A 26599-nucleotide genomic window follows, 5' to 3' on the forward strand; every position below is an offset into this window, starting at 1 on the left:
TGTTTTTTTTGTTGTTTTTTTTACTTTCCTCTTTTTCTCCTTTTCCGTTTAAAGGCTCAGTCCCATTGGACCAATCAGTCAATACCCCATCAGGGGCTACAGAGTAAGCAGTGTTACTTAAAAAGAACATTCAACTAGAAAACGGTAGTAGCTATTGTACATAACAGAGTTTTAGCCGTACACTCATAACCATGACCAGAACAGTAAGAAAGAGGGAGGCTTCATTTAAAAACTGCTACAGTCATCTTTTTTTCATCTCCTTCCTTCTTTTTTTTCGTCTTTTTTTCTTTTTTGAAATCTTTTTCTACAATTTTGCTCTCCTTTTCTTCTGCTAAGACGTCTAACCCAACTGGAGAGAAAACAAACAGCAGGGAGAGGGAGTGGGTTGCAGGGAAAAGGTGCATTCCAGGGTTAATAGGAGGGACTTATACGTTACCTTCCAGAAAACTATCAGTCTTATCACATATGGTAGAGTAGTAGGGAGGCTGGCTGTCGCTGGTGTCTCCGGATACCTGGTCCCCGAGGCGCTGACTGGGCTCCAGTGGATCGACCTCCTTCAGATGGTCTGCTGCGATCTTTCCTCCGAACATGTAGTGATGGTCATCCAGAGTGGGATAGCTGTCTTCTGGGTGGCCGAAAGGCACCAGGTCCACGGGGCTGCCCAGGAGCTCCTCGGCCCGGGCAGCAGCAGCTGATGGAAGGGTCAGCTCCTTGATGAGGGAGGGGTCCTTGGCCTCCTCTGGAAGCTGCTCCTCATTCTCCAGAGAGAAGATCCCTGGGCTCTTTCCACAGCTCTCGGCCATGGAGTGAGCGTTGGAGTTGGATGTGGTGCAGTCGAAGCCGTAAGATGCCACGGAATTGGCCGACTGAGGGGTGGCGCCACCTCCGTCCTCTTCGCCCTCTCCGGCTGTTCTGTCCCCTGCCTCCTCGTCTTCCTCAAGAGCAGGCAAACTACAATTCGGAGGAGGACTTTCTAATTCGACCCTGTCATCTATCATCATAGGTGCCTCTGGGTCGTTGATTTGCATCTCCCCCTCTGTGTCGCTGGCCTCATCGCCTGAGGTGGAAGGGGAAGAAGGCACAGAAGCTGGAGCAGTTGGGGGTCCTGTTCCGAGGACCTCATCAGCAGGCAGCGTCTCAGCCTCCTCTTCCTCTCCATCACCTTTCTCCATGTGAATACCCAAGTCTTGGTCCATGTCGGGCTGGACTGCTGCAGGCACCGGGGTCTGCTGTTTATCAGAGTGGGACTCGACCCCAGAACTGCTGTCGTAGTCACGGAGCTCCTCAGGTGTGCTCGTCTCGCTGCTGCTGTGGGCTGCCAGAGCCGTGCCACTCAGAGTGCTGGACTGGGACATGCCAACCGCAGGGGCAGCCAGTAGGTCGTGAACCTCTTCGGGAGCCGAGCACTTCAGCTCTGCGTGTGATGACTGATGGTGTTGGGGCTCTTGCTCTGACTGAGGAGCGAAGGAAGGGGCATTGCTGTCGAAATAGGCCTGGGCGGGAGACTGTGTGGGCGTCTCGGACTCAGCGGCGCCGTGGTCAGACAGAGGGCTTGGGGAGGAGACAGAAAGCAGTGAGGCTGGCTGAGCCCAGGTGTCGGCGAAGGGGTTGGTCTGACCCCAGGAAGGGGCAAGGGGGGCACAAGGGGGAGGGCCAGAGCGATTGAGGTTGTCTAAACGCTCCTCCTCATTAAAGTCATCTTCATCTACATTCCCGCAGCTCTCAGTCACTCCTTCACTGTGCATCTCCACATCTTCATCCTCCTCATCTTGTTGCTGCTCCTTGAATACTTTGTGATGTTCCTCTACTTTCTCAGAACTCATGTCCATATCATCCACCCGCTCATCCTCTTCATCCTCGTCCTCCTCTTCATTGGCTAGAGTTTCCACGTTGGGAGAGCCCATGAGATTACCGTCGCCTTCGGATCCTCGGAGGCTGGAGTCGATCAGGGCGTCCGAGCTCTGGGTGCCCTCTAAAATTGCGGTGTGCTGGGTGCTGCTGAGGTCCGACACTCCCTGCTGCCGACTGCTTGTGCAGCTGCTCACGTCCTCAGAATCCATCCCAGACAGCACGTCGTCACCGGGCCACCCCGCTGAACCACTGAATGCCGAGGACCGGACTTGGAACTCGTCAGAGGGCTGTGACATGCTCATGTCAGTGATCATGGATGAAAGCTGGTGGCCTAGCCGCCTCTGTTCTTCATCTTCATCTTCCTCCTCCTCATCAATATCCTCATTGATCTCCTCGTCAGCCTTTTCCACTGCCTCCTCCTTTTCATGAGGGGAAATCAGCTCTGTAGCAGTGAAATCATCCAGAGGCGAGGCACCCAACAGATGAGGCTGCGAAGTAGCAGAAAAGGCCCCTGGAGCTATGGAGGTAGGCATAAACAGCTTTTCCTGGTGATCCTCCTCATGTGACAGCTGTGCTGCAAACCCTTTGTCATTTTGCCATTCCTTATCCGTTTGGAAGTTCATCGCATCAACTGGGCTCTGGGAAGCAATACCAACAGGAGAGTGGTTCCTGTCCCAGGCATCAGACTGGACATCCATGTCCAACAGAGAGGAGGCATTCTGTGGTTCTCTGACAGGAGAGGCGGGGCCTGGTGGAGAGCAGGGAGGAGACATAATGGTAGTTCCCAGGGAAGGAGCTGAGTTTCCAGTAGACTCTTCAAATTTGAAAGGGTCAATCTGGGTTGACATCTTTATACTGGAGAATGGTTCAGCTTCCAACTCTGCATCTGCTGATGACTGCGAAAGTTCTGCTGGGGGTTTAGGAGATGTGTCTTGTACTTGGTCATGAACAGCTTCTTGTATAGTTTTCGGTGTCTGCTCCCAGACAGGCTCCGGAGTCGGCTCCCTCATGGGCTCCGGTGTCCTCTCCCACATGGGCTCCGGTGTCCGCTCACGCACAGGCTCCGGTGTCCGCTCCCTCAGAGGCTCTGGAGTCGGCTCCCTCAGAGGCTCCGGAGTCGGCTCCCTCAGAGGCTCCGGAGTCGGCTCCCTCAGAGGCTCCGGAGTAGGCTCCCTCAGAGGCTCCGGAGTAGGCTCCCTCAGAGGCTCCGGAGTAGGCTCCCTCAGAGGCTCTGGAGTAGGCTCCCTCAGAGGCTCTGGAGTAGGCTCCCTCAAAGGCTCTGGAGTAGGCTCCCTCAAAGGCTCTGGAGTAGGCTCCCTCAGAGGCTCTGGAGTAGGCTCCCTCAGAGGCTCTGGAGCCAGCTCACGCCTGGGCTCCGACACTGCTTCAAGGACTGGTTCTGGTATGGTATCAGGTGTTTTTTGCTCCACAGCTGCTTCTGCAGGAGGATGAATCCCTTCCGGTGCTGCAATCACAGCTGCTGCGGTAGCGATGGAAGCTGCAGCAGCTACAGCTGCAGCTATCTCCTTTGCAGGTTCCGCCGCTGCCACAGCTTTGGGCCCACGCTTCACAGGAGTTGGGGTGCTACTTCCCACAGTCTTCTTGGGGACAGGGGTCTTGGTTGCAGATGTTTTGGTGCCAGGGGTCTTGGAAGCATCCTTGGAAAGTGTGGCTGGTTTGGAGCGGTTGGGGGTCTTTGTTTCTGCCGCTTTACTGGCAGAAGGCTTTTTGGCAGTGATGTCTGATTTTGAAGCTGGCTTGGGAGTCTCTGGTTTTGTTGACTTTGTTGTAGAGGATGGGCGAGTTAGGGGGGAGTCCACCAGCTTTTTGGCTGCTGGAGTGGCTGGTTTGGTCACATCTACGAAAACACACCACAAGGAGCCATTAAACAATGAAATGATGAACAAAAATTAATTGCTATGCAAATTTCTTTGAAATCATTTTACTCAGACTATGCTTTATCAACTTCTCTTATAGTCTTAAATATGTCTTTGTTCAACTGATCCCTTTACCTCTCTTCACAGGGGTTGTGTTTCTGGGTGTCTGTGATACTGGAGCTTTGCCACCAGAGGGTGTAGTGGAGGTTGATTTGGGAGTAGCAGCCCTGGCAGTGGTGGAGGCAGTTTTAGGAGTGGCAGGTTTGGATGTAGCTGTGGGGGTCTTGGCTGTGCCGGCTGACTGAGATGAGCCAGTAGTAGGACGAGACGATGCTGAAGTGCTTGTTGTGGTCCTGAAGAAACACAGCAAAGAAGGTGGTTAGAAAGAGTCCTCCGTAATCCACAAATCCTGTGACCTACTCAAGTCTAAGACCACTTTGCAATCACTTAATACGACGGACACATTTAAGTTTGGGGGACGGTCATTGTTCTTGTTACAGAGAACATGATGATTAATTCAAGATGACTAAAGCGTTCGAGTTTCCAAGGCAGACCATCTCACCCTCACTGTGTAATGATCAAGCCTTGCTGGCAGAGCCTCAGAGTGGTTGTGACAGTTAGCAAGACTTCAACATGTCAGCATCAATCACTCCTATTACCAGAGGGTATGAAGTAGCAGTAAACCCACGATCTGCATCTGAAACACTTAACAGGCCAATTGCTCAGCTAACTTCTTCAGCCCCGTGGGGCCATGAAGCAGCATGGAAGGAGAGTCACAAAAGACCCAAGGGGGTGCATCATTGCCCTGAGACCACCCTGCCCCTAATCTCTGTCACCCCCACCCCCCCACAAGGGAATGACACTTGGCGCAGCATGCGTCAGCCTGCCTGCTTCCGTGGTCTTGGCCTAGAAGCTGGCTTCCACGTCACATCTAAGCGAAGTAACCTACATCTAGTAGTCCTGACAAGGTTGCGGTGTGCAGTCTCCTGGGTCCATGCTGCACTAACTGCCTGTTTCTAAATAAAGAACTGAGTTAGTTCTGGCAGAAAGGGAACAGGGAGGAGGAAGTTAGAGGGGGAGAGAAGATGGCTGGGACTATGTTAAATTTTAATCCTGAGACATGAACAAAAATAACCTCACTGAATCCCCCCCTCAGTTGGAAACAAAGGCTATGTTGGAAGCATATTCATTGAACTGGCAAATGCAATAGGAAACAGTTAGTAAACTGAAATCAGATTAAAGTCAGAGAGCAACAAAACAGAGGTGTGGCTATTTCAGAGGTTTAAGCAAGGTTTTACAGTTAATCCATATCAGTCAGTAAAAGCTTTGGTATATTTTACCATACTGATATCAAGACTGTTGGGATCGAGTCAGAGCTGTTTTAGCAGAATAAACCTGGCTATGCAAAACCACTAATCTTTGATGCACTGACTAAAACTCGCTTTGCTAAAGAACTGCGTTTTGCTTTTGTTAAAAAGCAAACCAGACCCATCACCGATCTGCAGTGCCTTATATGGAGAAAAACACATGGAATTTTTTTCAAGAAAGCATACTTCTTTTTGTTTCAACTGCAACGTCGGGTGGCCTGAGTGAGTGAGATCTTAAGCTTTTGAGCTACAAGTGAAAGTCAGTTCTGAATTAGTGCCATCAACGTCGAAGGCTAAACAGTGAGACTTACAGCAAAAAGGAGAATGAAAGATAAAGACTGGCATTATATATGAAGTATACTAATGGGATGTTCAGAGAGAGCATTCACAGTAATCTGCGTGATAAAAGGAATACGGATAAGCCAAGAGGGCAGGAGGAGTTTAACGAGTGCTGGAAATTAACCAGGTCACTGACAAAGAGAAAAGCAAGAGGGAGATGGAGACAAAGCAAGTGAGAGAGATCCATATCTGAGGGCTGGAAAAGAAAGACATTATCTTCTTAAGATCTGCATTAACAGTTGTTCGTTGGTGTATATTAAGCTTTGACCAGTATTTACAAGAATATTGTAAAACTTTTTAATTTTGTCTCAATTTAGCCTAATCTATTGTTTATTAATGCTGGCATTTTTTTTCTAAAGGGGAGCAGATAATAATCTCACTGCCCATCCTCTTCATTACTTCCCCCATTCCTGATTAACCAATAAAGACCAGCCCAGAGCAGAATGACACCTTGTGTCTCAGAGATTAGAAGCAGTCTAACTAAACTCGCCCAGGGTGTGAAGGCCTGAAGACAACAATGCACCGTTGTGTAATTAAGTTCACTGTCATCAGAATGACTGAGAGGACTGTAAGATCTATTGCTGCCTTTAAATGATGGGCCTACATTTAACTCAAAGGGTTCCTTATATTAAAGGAGAGAAGCTGTGTTCATTGTTTACATGTCACCACAGGCCTTGCAGAGAGAAAAATGGGGGATAACATCCATGTTGAACGCCCAGAAAAGCACCGAAGCTGAAAAATCAGATGACTCCGACAGCAAGTAGATACAGGAGCGTCGATGCGTGCGGCAAAATACTCAAAGTCGGCCTTTTTGGCCAGACAATGTTTGAGCTTTGTGGCAGATGAGCATGTCCTCAGTCACCGGAGCTGTGGAAGAATAGCCGTGTTTAAACATGGCTGCCTGCTGGTGCTCCTTTGTTGTGATACAACAAGACAAAGGCTGCGATTTGAATAATGAGACCCACGAAAAGGGCAAATGAATAAGTAAGAGAAAAGCAAAGCATGAAGGGAGTCATCTTCCCTGCAGCAGAGCCGACCAATTATGGTAAAAAGAAGCAGCCAGCGCTAAAGGCGAGCAGCGTATTAAAGATGATGCGGTTTTAATTAAACAGCACAAATATGGAGGCGGGATTGTGAGCCTGTTAAATGAGCCTGATCGCAGCTCCTGTCACCAAAACTGACAGTTGATATTGTTTGTTGCCATGTTCCACATCACAGCTGTTAACGAGCTTCACAAAATGTGGTCCAACTTCCATTTTTTTTGCTCATATGACTCACTTCAGCGTGGAGTCGTAAATCAAATACAAGTTGGATTTTTGGCAGTACCACCTCGGCCTGTATGGCCAAATTGGAATTCCTGCCACTTCTACATCACTCTCGGTCGACGTTGGTCACAATTCTGCGCCACAGGTCTTTGTCCGTCTTTTCTAAACACAATGGACAAGAGCAGATGTTAGCCAGCGGAAGACCAGCGAGGAGCTGGACATAATAAGCTTTTGGGGGGGGGGATAATTCCTGTTTCTAGTGATGTCTTACGGGTCGGTTCAGTACGGTGAACTGTTCACACTGAAATCTGACACATTATAAGAGTGACTTTGTAGCTAAATGTAGGTTTAATATAAGGACAAACTTTTTTATGCTCAGCTTCTATTTGAAAATAGAAGAGCTAATACAAGCCTTATTAGCCAGAAAGCTTTTTCTGTAATATTCCATGTCATCCCATCTGCCATGGCTGAAAAGACCAAAAACATCTTTGTCTGACAGCCAGTGATGTACCGCCTTCTGTCCCTCGCTCCAACTCATTCCTATTAAATCCATTTAGTAATTGGCTCTGCAGCTGCACCCCAATGTAATCATGCCAGTGGAAGACTGCATCGCACGGTCGCTTGCCGCACCCATAAAAGGACAGGAAGATTTACGGCCTGCGCAACATGTCGTCTGCTTCACGACGGACCGCTGAGCGGTGCACCCACCAGTGTTGGGCCATTACATTAGCTGTAATTTGTTAGATCACGAGGGTCGCATTCAATCCACTCCAATAAAAATAAATCATCCCTGAGGGACTGTCAGTGAGAAAAACAGCATGACTAATGTGGGAACATGTGTGTCCATTAACGACCAAAAACCTCTGAAACAGGGAACTGACTCCTCCCCTCTGATGCCCACCTTCCCTTCTCAACCTCATTGCGTCTTTCTCTCACTCTCTGCACCAACAACCCTAAAGCCTCGCATCTTTGGCAGCCATGATGCGAGCTCAGCGGGGACTACATGACTTATTCAGCTCTGCAGCTTCCATACTCCGCTGCAACCGTTCTTCTGCATCCACGGATAGAAAGGCGGCCAGGAGAAGTGCAGTTTCACGTGCACATGTACCACGTGTCCAGCGAGCCAGCATATGCGCTTCCCTCACCCTTTACCTCCACATCGCACTGAGCATCTTACCAGCAAATGAACACGTGCTCTGCATTCTAATTGTCTTCTGTTCCTCCAGTGCAGGCAACCGTGAGCCCTACACATACTCATTATACAGTCTCTATACGGTGAATGCACTGTTGTCAGGGTGCAACTGGGCAGGGATTCTCTTTGCAGCTGCCAGTAAAGGCCAAAACCTGGTAGATACTCACACTCATGCTTGGATGTGAACACTGCTGCATGTGTAGAAGATACAAGTTGCATGCTGGGAGCAATCAGCTTCCAACAGCAGAAGCAGCACACGTGCATGCATACACACACGGACACACATTGATTAAACCCTTATTACTGTCGATATTTGCCAACGAGGCGCAGTGGTAAGTCAGAACCTGAGAAGGTTAACACGGTCATCTTTGCGCCACACACACACACACACACAGTATGTATTGGTCTATACAATCTTACAGGTCTTTTCCTCTACCTCATACTTTGGAGGCAAAGGGTGATTAAGCCCACTTTGGCATGTGAACTGGAGAAGCCGAGGTTCAAACCACCGTAAATTGGCAGATGGCCGCGATTCCTCCCGAGCTGCAGCTGACCCAGGGCTGAGAAAGCACAGGTGTTGCACAACACCGGCAAAAGCCCGAGGGTGTGTGAAGGGGAAAAAAACAAAAAAAAACCTCCATTCATATAAATTCATTAAAAATCTCAGAAGAAGGCGTTATATGAACAACTCCCAAGTCACGCTGATCTCGACTGACTGGAGGAAATGACCTGGAATTTCTAAACTAAAAGGTCTCACGTGACGCCAAAACACTTAGCAGTTCTTCCCGTTTTGCTCAGTTTATTTAGGTTTGTTGGGTTCTTTTGTTCGAACGGATACACAAACGTCCACAGCAGTCAACATTTTCCCCACTTTGTGCAGGAGTGCAAAGGAAATATAATGTTAAAAGACAAAAAGCACAACACTGCCTTCGTGTTGTTTGATCATCGGTCATTTTGCTTGTTTGCGGCTTCGCTTCTCCGTGCTGCTTCCTGGTAAACGATCGCGTAGTGAGCTGGTTGCACCCGTATTAGTAGATGGGGACAGTTTCAAAGGCTGCATTTTTATCAGGGAAGCTTTCTTTCAGTCAACTTTAAGCATTGCGGCTGAGAAGTTAAAAGGTTCAGCGAGACAAAGAGTCCCCCTGCGGCTACAGCTATAAAAACCTAACTCAATTCCGCTAAAACCTCTGGCGAAATAGGAGTTACATTTGTGTCACTTTAAAGCAGATTGATGCCACCTCAGCGGACCTGCGCTTGCTCGACACTTGCATTTGTCGGGAGAACTGAAACCTGCTTTGGATGGAATTTAATCAAATGAACCGTCGGCGCAAGATGGAGCAAACAGAGACACACAGCTCTCCCCCAGTCAGATGGTAACGGGCCTAAATTAACGGCTAAGTGAGGGAGGAAAAAAGGGCGAAACCGAATTAAAGCTGAAATTTACGGCACATGTCACATACAAATGTTGATGTGCACGTACACGAGTTACACAAAGTGTGCCTTTGAGGCTACATGGTGCTGTCAGAGAGCCTATCGTCACCGCCGCTCGTAGCTTTCTCGTCATTCGTGGCAAAATCACCGTCGCACATCCGCTCAATGGAACACAAAATTAGCATTGCTTGTTTACCTTTGCGTACCAAGATGAAATTGAGTGACACATTTGCTGATACGAGTATGAGGCTGCGTGCTTCTTAGAAAAAAACAGAGTGGGGGATAGACGGCAGGACAAAAAACTGGGGGAAACACAGTGAACTTTGTCAGTAGTTAGAAATGACATCACCGGGACATACAGGTTGTGCAGTGAGTGTTCGGCACTTCCCCAGCGATTACCAGCGTGACCTTATATAATTCTTTTTAATGAGCTGTTTGCACATCTACCATTGTATAAAGCTGTAATCTGAGTGTAATCTCCACAATCCAGCTGCTACGCATGGCACAAGGAGAGTGGAGGGGGGAAGGGAACTGAAACACATCGCTCATTGTGATTAGCCACTTGTTGTGTACCACAGGAGGTACATATCAGGATACTGAGGCAGTACTCTCAGTCATAGAACTCCCTTCTGCGCAGTACTTGATGGAAACCAAGCAAATCATGTTTAGGCCAATATCAAATTTGAAATGCAGAGGTTGAAACGATCCATTTGAATATTTTTGCTTCCGATAGTCGTTTGCGAATGCTTTGCTGTGTGAAAACATCGATTTCACCACCACATTTAACAAATCTATATCAAGAGTTTGTTGGAAATGTTCATAAAGCGCTGCCGTATTTCTTCTTTTGAAGGGAGGCCGGGTCATTTGGATCAGCCTGGAGGGTGAAAGTGGGGAAACTGTCCAACAGTTCACACTGAAATCTGACTGCGAGATCTGAAGCTTCTGTGTTCACGGAGGACATTACAACTTCTTTGAACAGTTATTTTTTTAAAAAAGAGCAAAATGGTGTTTATTTTTAGTAGGGATGATAATATAAGATATATGTTATTATTGGACTTTAGAGGTACTGGTAGGCACACGTAGATGGCAGCCTCACTGTTCCCTGCTATGTTCAGTCTTCTTGGGATCAATTTATAAGTCGATTTCCCAAAAATATCAAACTTTAAGCATTTTCTCACCCTCCAAGTACATGTTTGTTTGGCGAAAGATCCAATCACGCTCCTATTCAGCACTGTGTGCACACACGGGCATGCCAAGATGGTGACATATCAGTAGGGCCGTTGCTTTCCCAAACAAACAAACAAAGTAAAGCAAGAGACTCCCAAAGGCTCTGAGATCATGATCATCAACGTCTCAGACAAAGGCCTCCTTCAGCCAACTCTGCTGGTGTACAGCCAAGTCACCTCAGGACCCGGCGTCACGCACACAGTGTGACTCAGGTGAGGAACACAAGCTGATCCGATCTCACGCACAAAAAAACAAAAACACACAGAAACGCAAACAAGCGTTCACTCTGAAGAAACAACAACCACCGAGAGCGTTCCCTTGTTGTCCGTGCACCTCCGCTCCTCTCTAAAGAGCTCCCAAAGCTTGTTTTATTAATAAAGCTGGATAACGCTCGCACTGATGAAACCCTGTGAGGCATTCCTCTAAGGCTTGTTCCGATGTTGGCGAGTTGCCGGCTACTTATGCCGGGCTTCGGCAGGCCTCTATGTGGGGGATCATTGTCCCTCGTTCCTGCAGGGTGTTCTTTTTTAACAGCGTCCTCTTTGAACCCGGAGCCAAGAGAAGCCTTTTGAACCAACTGCTTTTCAGTCGGCACCGAGGAGGTTTATGTTGCAGTCGTTCGGCGTCTCGTCTATGTGGTGATTTAGTCGGATTTGCAAAAATGTTCTAGAGAAACTTCACTAAGTTGCAACAAGTCATTGCAAAGGTTATTTTTCACAAATGGTGCCCACTTTGAACAATTCTTCCATGTCTGAGAAGAAGTCTAATTACAGACAGCAAAAAACTTTGTGTGTGTGTTTGCACACCAACGGTGAGGCTTCAGCAGTGCTAAAATATCAGTCCTACCTTGTGGCCTTGGAAATGGGAGGCTTGTCAAGTTTGGGTGAGGCAACCGAGCTTGGTTTGGTGGGAGTTGCAGATGAAGGCTTGGAAGCTAGAGAAGGGAGAGAAATAAGGGAAATATGGTGGGAACATTGTTCAAATGTGTAGTACAGAAATGTGAAGCATATAGCAGCATGTTGCACGTATATAGGTCACGCTGATGTGTCTTTTATACAGTCATATAAGGATCTGGGGCAAATGCATTTATAGTTCAGCAGCAGCCACTCGGGCGTGACTAATATGCATGCTAAACTCGTTCTTCGTGTCACAACGTAACAATGAACTCTCCTCGTTAGATGAGGAAATGCATTTCATTTTAGACTTCCTACCTCCTAATAACTGTGTGTTATTTCTCAAACAGGAGACTTTCTCAATTACCCTAAAGTTGAGATTACTTTGAAAAAATGTCACTGACCTGCGGGCTTTTTAGGGGCAGCTGCAGACGTGTTGGATTTAACACCGTTCGCGGTTGTTGATGGTGTCTTTTTGGCTGCTGGTGCTCCAGGTGTTGACCTTGAGCCATTGGTGGCGGGGCTAGTCCCCGTCGCTTTCTTCTCACCCACTTTAATGGTGCTCTTGGAAGCTGGGGCCCCAGCTGTCCCAGTCGGTTTTTTGGAGGGAGCTGAAGTCGGGGCGCTCTTTTTTTCCGCAGCAGGTGTAGTCTTCTTAGCGGTGCCATTAGTCTGAGGCTTACCGTTTGAGATGCGACTCTGGGGTGTGTTTGACCGCGGGCCAGTTGGGGTCTTGGGGGAGCTCGTGGTGGTGAGCTTGGTCTTGGCCACGCCCTTGTTGGCAGTCTTGGCTTTGGAGTCTCCTGAGGTCTTGCTGCTGGGCTTGGCAGCTGGAGTCTCCTTGGCCTGGTTCGGCTGTGGCTCCACTTGATCACCCTGTTGTTGTAGCATCTCCTCCCCAACTGGAACGCTTGCCTGGTTGGGCTCCTGTTCTATGGGCGGTGCCGCCTCATTTACTGGATCGGATTCCAATGTTTCCATTGGCTCCAGTGCTGCCGTGGCAACCCCATCCGGCTTCATCTCCCCTGAATGGTCCTGTTCTGTCTCTGCAGGGCAGGGCTGACTGATTTCTCACAGAATGGTCACAACTCGTTCCAGAAGACAGCGAAGGGTTAGTCTGGAAAGAGAGAAAACATACAGAGATACAGTCAGTCAACAGCAAGACCAGGCACGAAAGGCTGCTCTCAGTCTCTCCTACCAGGAATGTTAGCCTTAGGAATCAGATAAAAGATCAACTTCCATCTGCTTGCAGTGTTACCAGAACAGACACAAAAAGATTTTTTATATGCAATAGTTAGGAGATCAACCGAATGTGTGCAGGAATATAAAAAAGATGTGCTTTAAAACAATCCTGCTTACAAGAAATTCTATGAATGGAACACAAGCAACGCGTTTGAAAACAAGTTGAAAATATTCAGAATAGCAGCCACCTTCTCTGGGTCTGAGCTAATTTATGACGGACAAAGACAACCGAAGTCCTGTAATCATACAAGAATGGGAAAGGATGGGAGAGCATTTCACTTTCAGTGCTACCGCAACTGGTCTCCACAGGTCCAAAACACTTGTGGAGTGTTGCTAAATGAAGACATGATGCAACACTTGTGGTAAATGGCCTCTGTTCATACTGTTTTTTTTTTTTTTAAAGAATATTCCTGACAACAAAACATGAAAAACAAAGAAATGTTTCAGAAAAGCAACGCCGTCTCTCAATTTCCATCAGATCCGGCACCTCCGTCTCGTTTTCAGTGGAGATTTTTCTTCGGTTACAGCTTCCCGACCCTTTTGGAAACCAGGCTGTGCTGTCTGGGACTGATAGGAGACCGATCTACAACACCAACACAGCTGTGTGGCAGCTGAGCAAATTACTTCAGCTTTATGGAGTCATGCCTGGAGTGAATTGTTCGGATCGATTATACAAAAAAAAAAAAAAAAAAAAAGGAAATTTTTTTTTTTTAATATCAGTGTGGGAGCACTGAGGTCTCGGAGGCCAGAGAAGGGCAACGCGTCTACTACAGAAACAACTTCTTCTACAAATAGCCGACATTAATCTAGATGCCAACTGCACTGCAGTTGCAAGCCCCCCCTTCTGTGACACACTTGGCCTGAGTGGCTGCTTTGAGGAGAGTTTTCTTGATACTAAATGGAATCAGTTTTCTGGAATACACAAGGGAGGGCAGAAAGGGCAAATGTAAATGCCATCTGTAATAATGTTACCGCACTGGACAGTTCAATGGCTGAGAAAAGTCAATAAAGCCAACTTCTTCAACAGGTTTGAAGAGTTTATAAACAGAAAAGGTGGGGAAATGACTCGGAGGCATCTGCTAACTGGGTCAAGATGTGTAAAACACTGTCTACATCAGTCATATTTTGTTTTCCCAGCACCTTAAATATGGAAGCTTGAATATAGCACATAAGCGGAAGTGGGTGGGCAGCAGGAAACTGGCCTGTTAAGAGTGTACAAACAGAGTGAGGAGCTGGCTGTGCAGAAGGCCAAGTGGTGAGACAAACACCCGGCCAATACAGAGGCCAGCCCAGAGGAAGACGTTTGGCCTGTGGAGCATGGGAACAGAAAGCCAAGCTGGGAGAGACGGGGAGCAGAGACACAGGGAAAAACAAGACGCAACATGAGCTCACTGTTGGCTGCTGTTTACCGGTCCCACTTTAAAATCCAGACATCACAAGTCATCCCAGTTTCCACTGCCCCGAACTTATGCTCAGCCTCACTCCCCTGTTTGTAGAAGAGGACAGACGTCATCTTTATGCTGCTGGCTTGTTGGAAACAATTCCTGCATACACTTCATCATGTTATGTCCCTCTTTGACCATCCTCCAGACTAAATCCTATACTTCCAAAGGCCTCCATTCATTCCCAATCGATCCTCCCTTTCTCCTAACCACCCCCCCCCCCCCCCCCCCCTCCTCGATTTCCTTCCTCCCCCCCTTTGCTCCCGCTTTCCGTCCATCCCTCTGTTCTCTGTTTGCCATTGCACAGATGGCTGGAGCAGCTGAGCAGGGCCAGAGGGGGAACGAACGAACGAACGAGACTGGGGAAAAAAAACGGATCCATGTATCCCGAATGTCACAAAAGAGCAAATACACACAGCTAGTGCAACAGGCTGGACCCTAAACGCCCTGACGGGAACCTGCTAAAAGTGCCTGGTGCTTCACCCGTCCCTCAGAGGGGGGCTTTAAATGCCAGGACAGCCCACAGAATATGGACAGTTGGTTTAATCATGTTACAAACTGGGCACAGCTCTAATGAGCAGAGCAGGGCAGGGCAGGGCAGGGCGGTGGATGGATGGATGGGAAAGTGAAAACAAAAGCAAAGAGACTGGCTTAACACACTTTTTCCTTGATAGTCAGAAACAAAATAAATCAGAGATTCGTCCATCCTCTGGAATCATTTCACTTAAAGGAAGGGAGAGAATGCAGCATTTCAGTCGAGTTGAGCTTAAACATGCAGCAGTGATTCTATCGACCAGCATCATCCGGCTGTCCAGGAATGAGAAGCTCGAGTTCTTAAGGTTTAGGTCAGACTACCTTGTTTAAATGTGTCACTATTTAATACATAACCTGCAATGTCTTTTTTCTATTATCATGCTGATGTGCCGACTATAACCTAATTTAACCATACAGTGAACCAGGAAATGAGACCGTGTTGAAGCACAATTCCCCGGTCTCTCTTTAAGACTGCGTCTCGGTCCTGATCTTCCACAGTGTCTAACCTGACCATTCATTAGTCTGCTCCTCTCCAAAGTACCCAACACTGCTGGAATATGCCTGTGTTAAAGAGAGCAATAAATCCTGACTGTATATCCACAGCCAGAGGAGCATTTCTTTTTCTCCTGCAAGCTTCCAGACAGCTGTGAGATTGCACTTTTCTCCAGCTCTGTGGCTCATACACTCTGACCCACGTCATCGGGACAATCTATCAGCGGTAAGCAAAAACAGGCTGCAGTCAGGGACAAGAATCCACTTTTTTCCCCCCCTTTATTCACCACAGAGTGGGACCCATCCAACACAAATACACCGTTTTAAACGAGCACAACCGATAGAGCTTAAGAAAAATGCTTCAAACTCAAACACACCGTCGTAATGTTTGAGTGCTCCTAAAAGGAAAACCCAGATTCAGTCAGAGACTCCCTCCACGCGAGCTGGCATTTCAACCCACGAGAGACCGAGTGTATTTAATGATCTGAGACGTAACGTGTTGCGATTTGAGACAGATGGATGCGTCAGCCACATTAGTCCCATTCAAAAACAGATTTCACCAGAGGCACGGTGCCAAATGTTAAGAACACAAAAGTGCTGCGGTAAAACAAAAGAACAGCTAAATATTAATGACAGCAGTCAGACATCTAAAACTCCTCCGAGGTCATGGATTATTGCATTTGTTGCACCTCTCGAGCTACAAGGAACAGGACTCAAGTGTGATACATGTTCAGCATGTGTAGTGATGCCGGGTGACAGTAGCCTGGTCTGCTGCGTTTGATTCACGGTCACAGGATGTGAATTAAGAACAAAGGGAATGGAGATGGTAAAACTACCAGTTATGCTGCAGTATATGATCTAAAATACCCTTAGAAATGAAAGCAACTTTCTGAAGAGGAGCCCTATCCATTTTTCCTCATTGCAGATATATTCTGGTTTTCCCTCTCCTTAACAAAAGTACTCGAGTTTCCAGTTAGGACTGCAGCTCTTCCTGAATCCCCACCAAGCTCTGGTATCACGACACAGGCTCGTTTATCCTCACGGTTCTTTTTTGGAGCTTCTTAAAAGATGGCCACGGGAAGGGAAACCTGACTTGCTCGTGAGCAGCTACGCTGACGTCAGTTTGGAAAATAATTGAATAGTATCTCTGGCTCTGAGTTAAGAGCAGAAAGACAGCAGAAGTGCGCCACATTCCCAAATGACCACAAGGCTCCCCAAGACGCCAAAAAGAAGTCCTGAAGAACAATTCCAGAGCAGCAGATTCCACTAAATAAAGGAAGGTAAAGATGTGGCTAGTGATTTCAGTTAAAAGCCTTATAGCTACTCAGTTTTTTTTTAATGGATCCCAATGGTCATAATTACAATTTAAATCAATTAGCCATGATCATAACGGTGCACGATGTTAGTAGATCACAGACTAGTAGCATTTTGGACCGGCCACGCACAAGTGTTGCAAGAGCCGAGACATTTACCGACCACAGGTTAAGGGGCTGAAGTCATGGACTTAACTACAGTCCACATCTGAGCATTCAGCTGAACATTAAACCTGAAGATCACAAAGCATTACAGGGAAAAGAAAAGTAGGAAAAGGGTGGCTTGTTTCAAACATCTAGATCTGGCTGATCTTTCTATATAAACTTGGAATTTCCAAAAATTGCAAAAATGTGTTTGTTGGCCTTCACAATGTGTCCAAGTCATTGTGATGCTGTTTCCAAGCAGCTTCCCACTCCAAATTCCCTGCAAGCCTCATCCATGAGCTACACGGTGACTGAAAACAAAGGAAACCCTCACAAACACTAAGCTACACAAAGAAAAGAAAAAAGCATTGGTCAGAGCAGAGGATCAGAGGAGCCAGGAAACATCACAGACTCCATTTCACAAGTAGGTTCACGTATTAAAAGTTCATAGATTTGCATTTGTGTCAGTTTTGGGACCCCGGTGACTGAAGTCTATTAATGACACCTGTACCTCAACACATTCACATGCCAACAAAGGCTGCCAGTGCACGACTGGACACCATCCCTTCCACTACAAGCAGAAACCAGAACGTTTCCCGGTACAAATCTGCCCGTCCACCAACTCTGCTTAATAATCTGCAGACATCGCTTTTCCAGAGACTATATTTGTGAATCCACAAACACTTCCCTTTTCATCGACTGCCATTTACATCCAGAATGTTTCTGCTTTATCAACAATTTCTCCACCCCAGTTGCTTTTGAGCAAATGCCGTGTTGTGTACCTCTGCTGTTATTTCTGCCTCAAGTAGTGAGTTAATGATGGACGAGCCGGCTCTGCAAGGTGAGATCAGCCTCCATGGAATCCTCCCCAAGACCCACGCTGGGACATAAACACAAACGTGTTTATGCTCACACTCAGAATGTTTCAGCCATACTAAAATGTTTAGACCAACAGTCAGTAACTGGAAGGCATCCAGTTCTTCTGGGGATTCAAAGCTTTTCTGACTGTCTAGACATAAACACCCAGTTGTCGAATAATCAAATCATCAGCATATTCAGACAGGGATGGGGCGCTGTGACCCCCTTTAAAACAGTGAGTATGATTTGGTTCTCTGATTTTCTTCTAAATGATACAGGGCAGCGGCGATTGATAATGCAGATTAAAATGACCTGCGTGGATAATTAGGCTGAATATTAACCGGGTGTCAAATCTGCTCTAAGGCTGCGATTCGCGTTCACATCAAACTGCATCTTGCCATCGATAAAACAAGAAACTGTCCCGCACGGAGGGCCAACATCACTGCACCCCTCTCATTCCCTCACTTAAGCCAACCGACTGTCCAAGAGCATGTATGAGCTGCTGTTGGGAAAAACAACTCTGCCTTCACGACATAACTGTGTGCACACGCGCCGCACTCTGAGTCCTCCTCTATCCCCGGGGCCTGCTCTAAATAAGGGAGAGATTGTGGGGGAAGGAAGCGTTGCTGATGGTAGGGGGGGGGGGGGGGGGGGGGCTGGAGACAGCCGAAGAGATGTAAAAAGAAAGTCAGCTTGTGAGGAGAAGGCAACCGCTCTGTTTACGCCGACCAAAGTTGGCTATTTCTCAAGGCGTGATTACTCTCTCTGTGAGAGGCCTGACGGGAAGTTGTGGGGGTCAGATCGGATTTTTAACAAGCATGCGGTGGCCTCTGACCCTGCGATCGGCTGCTTTTTTATCTCCAGAAAAGGGGCAGAGATAAAACACTGAGCTTTGGTGTTTGCTCTTTAACACTGCTAATAAACACTCCTTCTTCCTCTGCCTGCTGGTGAAGGCTGCAGTGAGCCTTCCTTTGCTGTTTGAGTGGGATGCAACATAGTTTACATTTAGCCAATCAAGTACACAGACATTTAGATCTTTAAACATTGTCTAATCTACATCAATATCATGTACCAACGCCTCTTAGATGCTCTTCAGCCCGCTGTAGCCTTGTTCTCTTCTGCTTAGCTGTTAGTGACGGTTTACATTTGGCTTTCCTTCAGCTGGTTTCTGCCCAGTTGTTTCCATTTCTTTTGCATTTTTAAAGATATTTTCAGGGATTCTGGTTTGACAGGTTCTGTCCTGTCAGCTGGGTTCAACGACTCCATAAGCGCTCCCTTAACTACAGACTCATTTACACATTTAAGTATTTGCTTAGAAATGCAAATCACAGAGTGATTTCTCACTACTTGATCTGAAAAATAATTGCAAAAGGTCTATAAAAAAGTGTTTTAAATAGGTTGTACAAAGCCACAATGTTTATATATAACACTTGCTTATGTGCCATATTTGGGTTTTGGTTACTTTCTTACAAAATAATAAAAGTAATCAAATTAAAATCCTCCTCCGCGCTGCAAATACTCGCTGCAGTTTCAACAAAAACACCATAAGAATATAAATCCCCGCTCCCGAAACACCAATGGGCCGCACATCTTTGCATATAACTCTTACTGTCATGTCAGCTGCGGCATTTCCCTTCCGAGGGACCGGCTGTGGCTGGCTGGGAATTTGGAAGACTAACTGGGTAGGCATATTTGTAAATGTAGATATGATACAGATGATGGGTTGTAGACTAGAACAGGAACATGCATGCAGTACAGAACAGTAGGCACAAGATGGCTGGCACTTACTAGTAACAGTTATGATATACAGCAGAGAAACCCCCCCACTGAATGCTTCATTTACTGTCAGCCAAATCTTGGCAAAGCACCAGCAACAGTTACACGCATCAGTCAGAGTTACATGAACACCAAGATGCACAGAGAACAGAAATGTCCACATTTTTATGTCTATTTTGTTCCCATCTGCTCTCATTATGACCGTCTATAACAGGAATCTTCAACTTGTTTTACGGTTCACTACATTTCACCGGCTCCTCTCAGCTCTAATACACAACAGGTCGGCCTGCTGAGCCCACCAGAACACAAGAGCACCCATCAACGAGATGAGAAGATGAGCACAGCCGTGCGGGAACAGAGATGACGTTCAGGAGCTGGAAGGAACGCGGAGCCCGAGTTCAATCCAGCTGGAGGTTGGGAGCTGCTGCCTCCATCAATTAAATGCTAATCGCTGCTCTCGCATTTCCCAAACACCCCCGAGCTGAGGTCAGGAAGCCGCCTCAGTCCTTCACACGAGCAAACTGCAAAACAAAGCCCGCTCGCTCGCCGCAGCATTCCCCGCAGACCATGGGAGGGATGAGCGAGCAGCGAGCGAGGAGCAGAGAAGAAAAAGCCAAGCTTCCACCACACTGGAAGAAAAGATCTGACAAATAAGGCAACCAGGCGCTTTACAGACTGATTGTTGTGACACATTCGTAACATCAAGGTACCTTTTTGCTGCTCCATCAAGTCGAATGATGCATTTATACTCTGCTCTGTTGGATCTGTGCCAAGACTAAGATAGAACTGTTCAGTAAATTTCCTTTTCAAAATTTACTTTGTAAATTAAACGTGTATTGTGCCGCTTTCCGTTCCCTCTCCTTTCCGGTGTGTGTGTGTGTGTGTGTGTGTGTGTGTGTGTGTGTGGGGGGGGGGGGGGGGGTTGGGGTCTACCATCAGCCAAAACTCACTCCTTGCCACTCCTGGCCTGTTTAAGTCAGTCATTATGTAATAATCTTTAGGATTTTGCTCATGTCCAGCAGCTCTAAGGATGGAACAATTAATCACTTATTGGGCTGATCTGATTAGAAAAGTCTCTCCTGTCTCAGAAAGAAGGGGACGCTGCTTTCTGCTGATAAAGGCCATTTGTGCACTTAGGACTTTATTCTTCCTTCCTTCCGGACATTTCATTTCTTGGTCACTTGTAGACATCAACCGCTTAGATGCAGTTCATTTTAAATAAGTGCGCTTCAGAGACAGTGGATTTATTCACGGATTCGCAGATATAATCAGTCTGACGTCGTTACTGGCCGGCATTTAGCTTGCTGACTGCGACTGGCCAATGGGCAAATAAGATAACGTCAACCAATAAGCAGCGGCCAATTGTTATCTGGCGTGTCCTGGTTATGTTGCATTGAATTTGCCCTGAAACCGACGAAGTTGACTTTAATTTCATTTTTGTTGGGCATCAAAAAATAAATAAATCTGTTTGGTCCTGGAAGCGCTGCGAAGTCATTGAGTTGCTAACAGTCTAACAGGATAAGAAGTCTTTAGAGACGATTCCTTTTTTTCCTTCTTCTTTTTATTATGTGAAAGGTTATAAAAAAGTCCCCCCCCCCAAATATGTATGAATGAATGTGTTCGTTCAAAAATGGTGAGATTCAAAGGCTAATAACTCAGTTATTTCTATAAAGTGTAATTCATCGTTCCCATGACATTAAAGGGAAAATAAATCAGTATTGACTATTAGACCAATTAACATTATAACATCAGTATTGACCCAAAATGTTACATCTGTGGATCTTTAATATACACATAATTAATGTTTAAGTTAAGCAATTGTAATTAAATTGTTGTATATCATCAGGAAGACTAAAACAACATGACACACATTAGCCATTAGCCTCCCTGCTTTCTAAATAATCAATATTTGCCATTTAAAACCCATTTCAAATCAGTTTTGTGGAAAGTCCACCAAAAAGAAGTGGAGAATGGAAACGTCTTTATGAAAGACGACTGAAAGATGAAAATGGAACCGTGTGGCCGGACCTACCTCAACAAAGAGCGAAGCCACTGCAAACATCAACACCTGCCTCCTTTCTTGCTTGCTGTCAGTTGAACGCCCTTAATGGTGCGCAGCACAGTCATTCCTATCCATTGATTTCCAGTCACGCTGACGACTGCTGCGATGCTCGGAAAGACAAAGTACGGCAGAACAAAGGCCCTGCTGAGAGGAAGGAACAAGTCTTTATCTGTCTCCTCATTTACTTGGCTGCTGGCATTTAAGAGAGAGACAGCAGCAGATTGTGTGACAGTCACCTGGATCACTTAAACATGTGATCAGACAGACTGGCACTAATCCTAGGGACGGTTTGGAGTCTTTAGAACATCCTCAAGTGGTAATTTATGCGAAACAAAGAAATTACAGGATTATTTTATAAAAACACTCATCAGCCAAACAGACTATTATGACTGTCTCAAACAGCTTCAAGGGTCCAAACCCTCTCTCCTCAGACAAACGTCAAAGCTGATCCGCACAACAAGCACACAACCACGCCACGGTGTGCCCAGGCTCGAGGAAACTCGGCCCACTGGGGACACGCAGATTAACACATGACAGAGCTCGTTAACCCTGGACAAAGAGAGATGCTAATCTTGTACAGTCGGCCTCGACTGTCCTCAAACAGGACAGAGACACACAGGCAGAGAGATGCGGCAGAAAGACAACAGGGAACAAGGGAGGTATATGTAGCAGTAGCAGAGGCCTCGGCATGTCCCAGAAACTAGACAATACTGAGGGGAGGCAGGGATTGAGAGTCTATCAGCCCCAAAACAAAGGTAGAGACAGAACCCAACCACAAACAATGCCCCAATGCAACTGCGATGTCTCTACTACAGCCTGGCTGAGCTCCACCGCCTGCAGCGGCGACCAGCAGGGCAGCACAAAGCTCAACTCTGGATATTGATCGCACTGGAGAAAGTGGCGAGCCAGGCAGGCAGCTCTACAGATGGCCGAGGCAGAAAGAGACAGACAGAGGAAGTGCATTAGCACGTCAGATCCCTCTGATGCTGTTACCTCTCTCCCCTGGGGGGATAAGGGAGACAGTAATGACAAGGTTTTAGGAGAGGACAATAAAAAGGTGGGTGTATGGAGAAAGACAGGGACAAGGAGAGCCAGTAAAAAATAAAAAAAAATACAGGAAGCATGACAGATGAGCCAGTAGAGAATCTAAGGCTAATTTGTAACTTGAAGAGCTGCTGGATCATCTCCATAATGGGCTGTCTGCCCACAAACACGCTTCTCTCTGGGGGTAAATGAGATCAGGCCGGCCTATTACCAGCTGGTGGCTTGGATCAATGACACCAGATAGAGCAGATACAGAGATGGGGAAGGCGGGCCGAACACAAGCATCTGGACAGGATGGCAGACACGCACCCCGCTGGCTCCCGGCGCCCTTTCAAGAATGGGCTCGGGGGGCTACGGACGCCTGCACACCGAGTACAAGTGCAACGACTGAGTCCATAAGAGGATTATGTGCTCCTGTTTGAAGTGGAACAAGGCACGTTCCAGATGGAATCTGATCTCTTGCAGGACGGCAGACAGGTCGGATGTGTGGCCAGATCAGTGCCCATTAACTACAGCTTTCTAAGAAGCAACACAAAATCACACATCTGACCACAGAACACCAAAACACCTGCATACAAATCTTTAAAACCTCCCTTTTACCAGTTTTTCACTGACCAAAAAAATACTAATTTATAAGATCAGACAGCAGCAAAAAATCCATTAAACTGTGCCAACCACTGGTGTCTGGCACAAATTCCTCTCATTCCACATGCGGCTATGTGGTAAAGGCAGGCTGGGCAGCCTCTGACATCATTTACCCATCTACTGATGGGTATACAAAGACAATATCAATGTAAATAAGGCTCCAAAACCATAATATGGGACCCAATGCATTATACCAAATAACTGGGCACCACCAGCACACATTACTCCATAAAAGAAATGCTGAAAAATATTATAACGTATTCTTTAATTGTTCTTTAAGCCTACTAACAGGGCTCTGAACCACATCCATTATCCATCCTCCCCTCAGAGGAATTCAGTGTCTAAACACAGCAAATTGCCGCAGCTGCTGGCAAACGCAGCCTCAAAACTGCGCCACCAGTTGCCAACTCCATGTGCTGACAACTGTGACACCACCAACCGTGGCGGCTATCGAGGCTGAGGGCGAAGTTTATCTCCGCTTTATCTCCTTTGTGCAAACTCGCTGTGGTGCCCGTGGCCGTTTCCTTAAGCCTCAATCACCCGGACGACAGAGGGGAAATTCAGCCAAACACACCGCTGCTGCTGCTGGTTGATAATCTCAAAACAAGAAACTATTGTGCAGTTGTTTCCATGGATTAAAAGGGTGCTACAGAGGACGGTGGTAATTTCTAATGACGCCGAGGGCCGCGGGTGCAGGCCGAAAAAAGCTCAATGACCAGAGGCACAGGCTTGCCCTTGTCACCACTGAGAAGCTCAGAGAATGGGGGGGTGGGTTTCATTCTGAGTCACACAACCACCAACACCAGTCCTTAGGCTAAGGGCAAGCTGACACACAGGTCTATTAATGCAAACATAATCTCACTTTTCCTTTTCAGGGCTGAATCACGGGTCGAGAGACCAGTGTGGGGCAGAATGGGTCATTAAAATGTACGTTTGATGAGCCAGTTCAAAACAGGTGCCAGTTATTAAAAGAGCAAAGGCTCCCAATCAAACCGAGTTCATTTATCACCGATGGGGTTAAATGTCACAACTTACCAGGAGGTTCAAATTCGTGTCCTGACGTGACCAAAGCATCACTTTAAAATTGCTAAAATGAAGAAATAAAACCATAAGCAAATGTTTTTCTTCAATTATCATGTTGGTTATTGATTTAACAGCAATCTAACCAGTTTACCAATGAACCAATGTGAGAAAACTTGTTCATTTGAATACTGCTTCAGAAGTGGGAACTTTATTTCCACACCGCAGCGGACTGAAAACCCATGTCAGATGCCGGCACTTTGTTCTCATGCACGGCACACCGAGCAGCTAATACTCTGACGCCCTTCGATTCAAACTCTTCTGACACAGAAGGAAGACAAACAGAAACATCCGTACGAAAGACTCCCTGAACAATGAAGAAAAGACCAAAATGCGAATGAGAAGTAGATTAGAGCATCTGATTTTTGTCGTTATTCCAAATGCCACAATAAAAACACATTAATTTTGAGTTTCAAATTACGACCAACGGCTCGGCTTATTCTGGTTTAGTATCTGACAAATCCTGCCCAGTCACAGGACGCCTCCGGTTGAAAATCCACATCCACTGACTAATAATCTTTCGCAGTCCGTCTAAAATAACTTCATTAAAACGGAGTGTGCCTTTTACTGGCAGCTAAATTCGATTTCACATGATTGCATTAGGCCGCCTGTCTGTCATTTCCCTGCCTCATCCACCAACACTGTGAGTCAGCCATTCGTTCATCATCCGTGCGCCAGGAGGGATTGGGACAAGGGGGGGGGGGCTCGCTGCTGGCTTAGCCCACCTCTGACTTAGAAGTGTTGGAGAGCCTCCAAGCCCCGGCGTGGCCGGCCCTTAAAAGTGCTCATATTAGTTGCCCTGGGATGCCATTTACCGAGAATGACATCAACATCAGGGCGGATTACCGCATGTTACTGGCCAACGCTTTCCCCACTGGGGCCACAAGGCTTCAGACAATTTAGTTGCCGTCTGTGCCACCTCAGGGGGAAGAGGATAGACTTGTGATTTAAGGATAAAGATTTTCAGAACTTGCATGTTTGCAGTTTATTGTGTCTCCTTATTTTTGTAAGGCTTTGGAAACTGCTCCCCTCCTCCCATTGTTCTACTGTCAGAAATGTGACCTGCCTCATGTAGTTAGAAAGGGAACCTCTTTAGACTTAAATCACAATAGTTGATCACTTTCTTTTGGGTTGACATTAATCAGCTCTGATTTTGTGCCAGCTGTGCACAACTCTCAGCTTTTAAAAACTCTCCTCCTCAGCATCTGAGGCTACGATCGCTTTCTCATGCTACAAACGCCCCAAAGTTACATTCCGATGAGATGAAACGAAAACCGAGTGAGCATATTCAAATTCATCGGCACAAAATTAACCCCCCCCCCCCTCTCCATGTTCTCTTCCCGAGGCGACTGAAACATTTCTCAGCTCTCCCACTACTTTGCCCATCACAGAACAATGGGAATACGCGGTGGAGGATGGAGGAGGGGAGACAAGACCAAGAGGAGAAAGTTAAGGGTAAAAAGGCAGACAAAATGGCCACACCGAGATGGAACACGTCCTCCCGGGTTAAAAACGAGCGCACGTTGAAATAAATTAATTGTTTGTCTTAGTTTAAGCTAACCGGTCTGTTGAGCACTTGAGCGACCACGCAGCCTGCCACCGCCCCATCAACGCCTTTTCACAGGAATCACGTTCACTGAAACGAAGCGACTCACCGACAAAAACATTCAATGACACTGAAATATAAAATTATGGACATTTCCTACTACGTATTTAACACAAATTTTCATTCACACACGAGATAAATTGTGTTTTCTAAGCGTCGTTAGGTGCTAAAATGTGAAAACTCAAGTAGTAACGGTTTAAGTGCTACCAGAGACTGCCACGGCCGTAACGGTCGACATACGTGACATTAATTCCAAGGAGCCTGTTTTTTTTTATTGGCGTTAATTAGCGATGCAGCAGTTTTAACTGACGTTAGCATGCTAGCTAAAGCTAAAACAATCTCGACCTTACCCGTTGGCGCAGCGGCGAGCTAGCAAAATCCTCTCCAGCTACGCCCAGTGTTAGCCAGTCCACCGCGGCTGGTTCCTCGAGCCAGGACAAGAAGAAAGTGGGGAGGAAGGTGAAAACGAAACTGGGCAGAAGAGAGGAGAATCTCGAAGTGATTCGAGCCGAGACGACAGATAAAACTTCTGGATCTCGAGCGCCGTTTTTCACAAGTGATGCGCGCACCCTGGAAGGAAGAAAGGAGGAGAATGACGCTTCACTTCACTCCACACACAGACACACTCAACACACACGATAGTAGACCGGTGAACGGATGGATGGACAGGCGGAGGAGAGAGCTGCCGCTGCCTTCACGTGCTGTTGGAGTTGTCGGAATTAGGACAGCTCAACGTGAAACCCGTGATTAAACGGAGCTCACATAACACTGGATTCTTCAGAATATTCTTACTCTATAAACCATAAAAACAGCTAGAAGTTAAGTTGTATAAATTGCCGTTGAATAGATATTTCATCCTTCTATGCTGTGCCATAGTATTTAGATGTGGTCACAAATTTAAGCCAAGTTAGCAAAAAAA

At 46.7% G+C, this 26599-nt stretch overlaps 1 protein-coding gene across 3 annotated transcripts; it reads right to left on the minus strand.

Moving 5' to 3' along the window:
- prr36b (proline rich 36b) lies at positions 1-26366 on the minus strand. 3 transcript variants are annotated; one of them, XM_072368330.1, is made up of 5 exons: positions 26031-26366; positions 11847-12559; positions 11396-11483; positions 3864-4081; positions 1-3709 (listed from the first exon to the last, which is right to left on the minus strand). In XM_072368330.1, exons 2-5 carry the CDS (start codon positions 12460-12462, stop codon positions 426-428), a joined length of 4206 nt encoding a protein of 1401 aa, XP_072224431.1. In that variant the 5' UTR covers positions 12463-12559; positions 26031-26366; the 3' UTR covers positions 1-425. The 3 variants fall into 3 exon arrangements, with proteins under 3 accessions (XP_072224431.1, XP_072224432.1, XP_072224433.1); XM_072368331.1 differs by lacking the exon at positions 26031-26366 and adding an exon at positions 21276-21419; XM_072368332.1 differs by lacking the exon at positions 26031-26366 and adding an exon at positions 14077-14141.
- Between the last annotated feature and the right edge of the window lie 233 nt (positions 26367-26599).

Source organism: Leuresthes tenuis, unplaced genomic scaffold, assembly GCF_036924035.1.
Source record: "Leuresthes tenuis unplaced genomic scaffold, fLeuTen1.0.hap1 SCAF_17, whole genome shotgun sequence".
Lineage (NCBI taxonomy): Eukaryota > Metazoa > Chordata > Actinopteri > Atheriniformes > Atherinopsidae > Leuresthes > Leuresthes tenuis.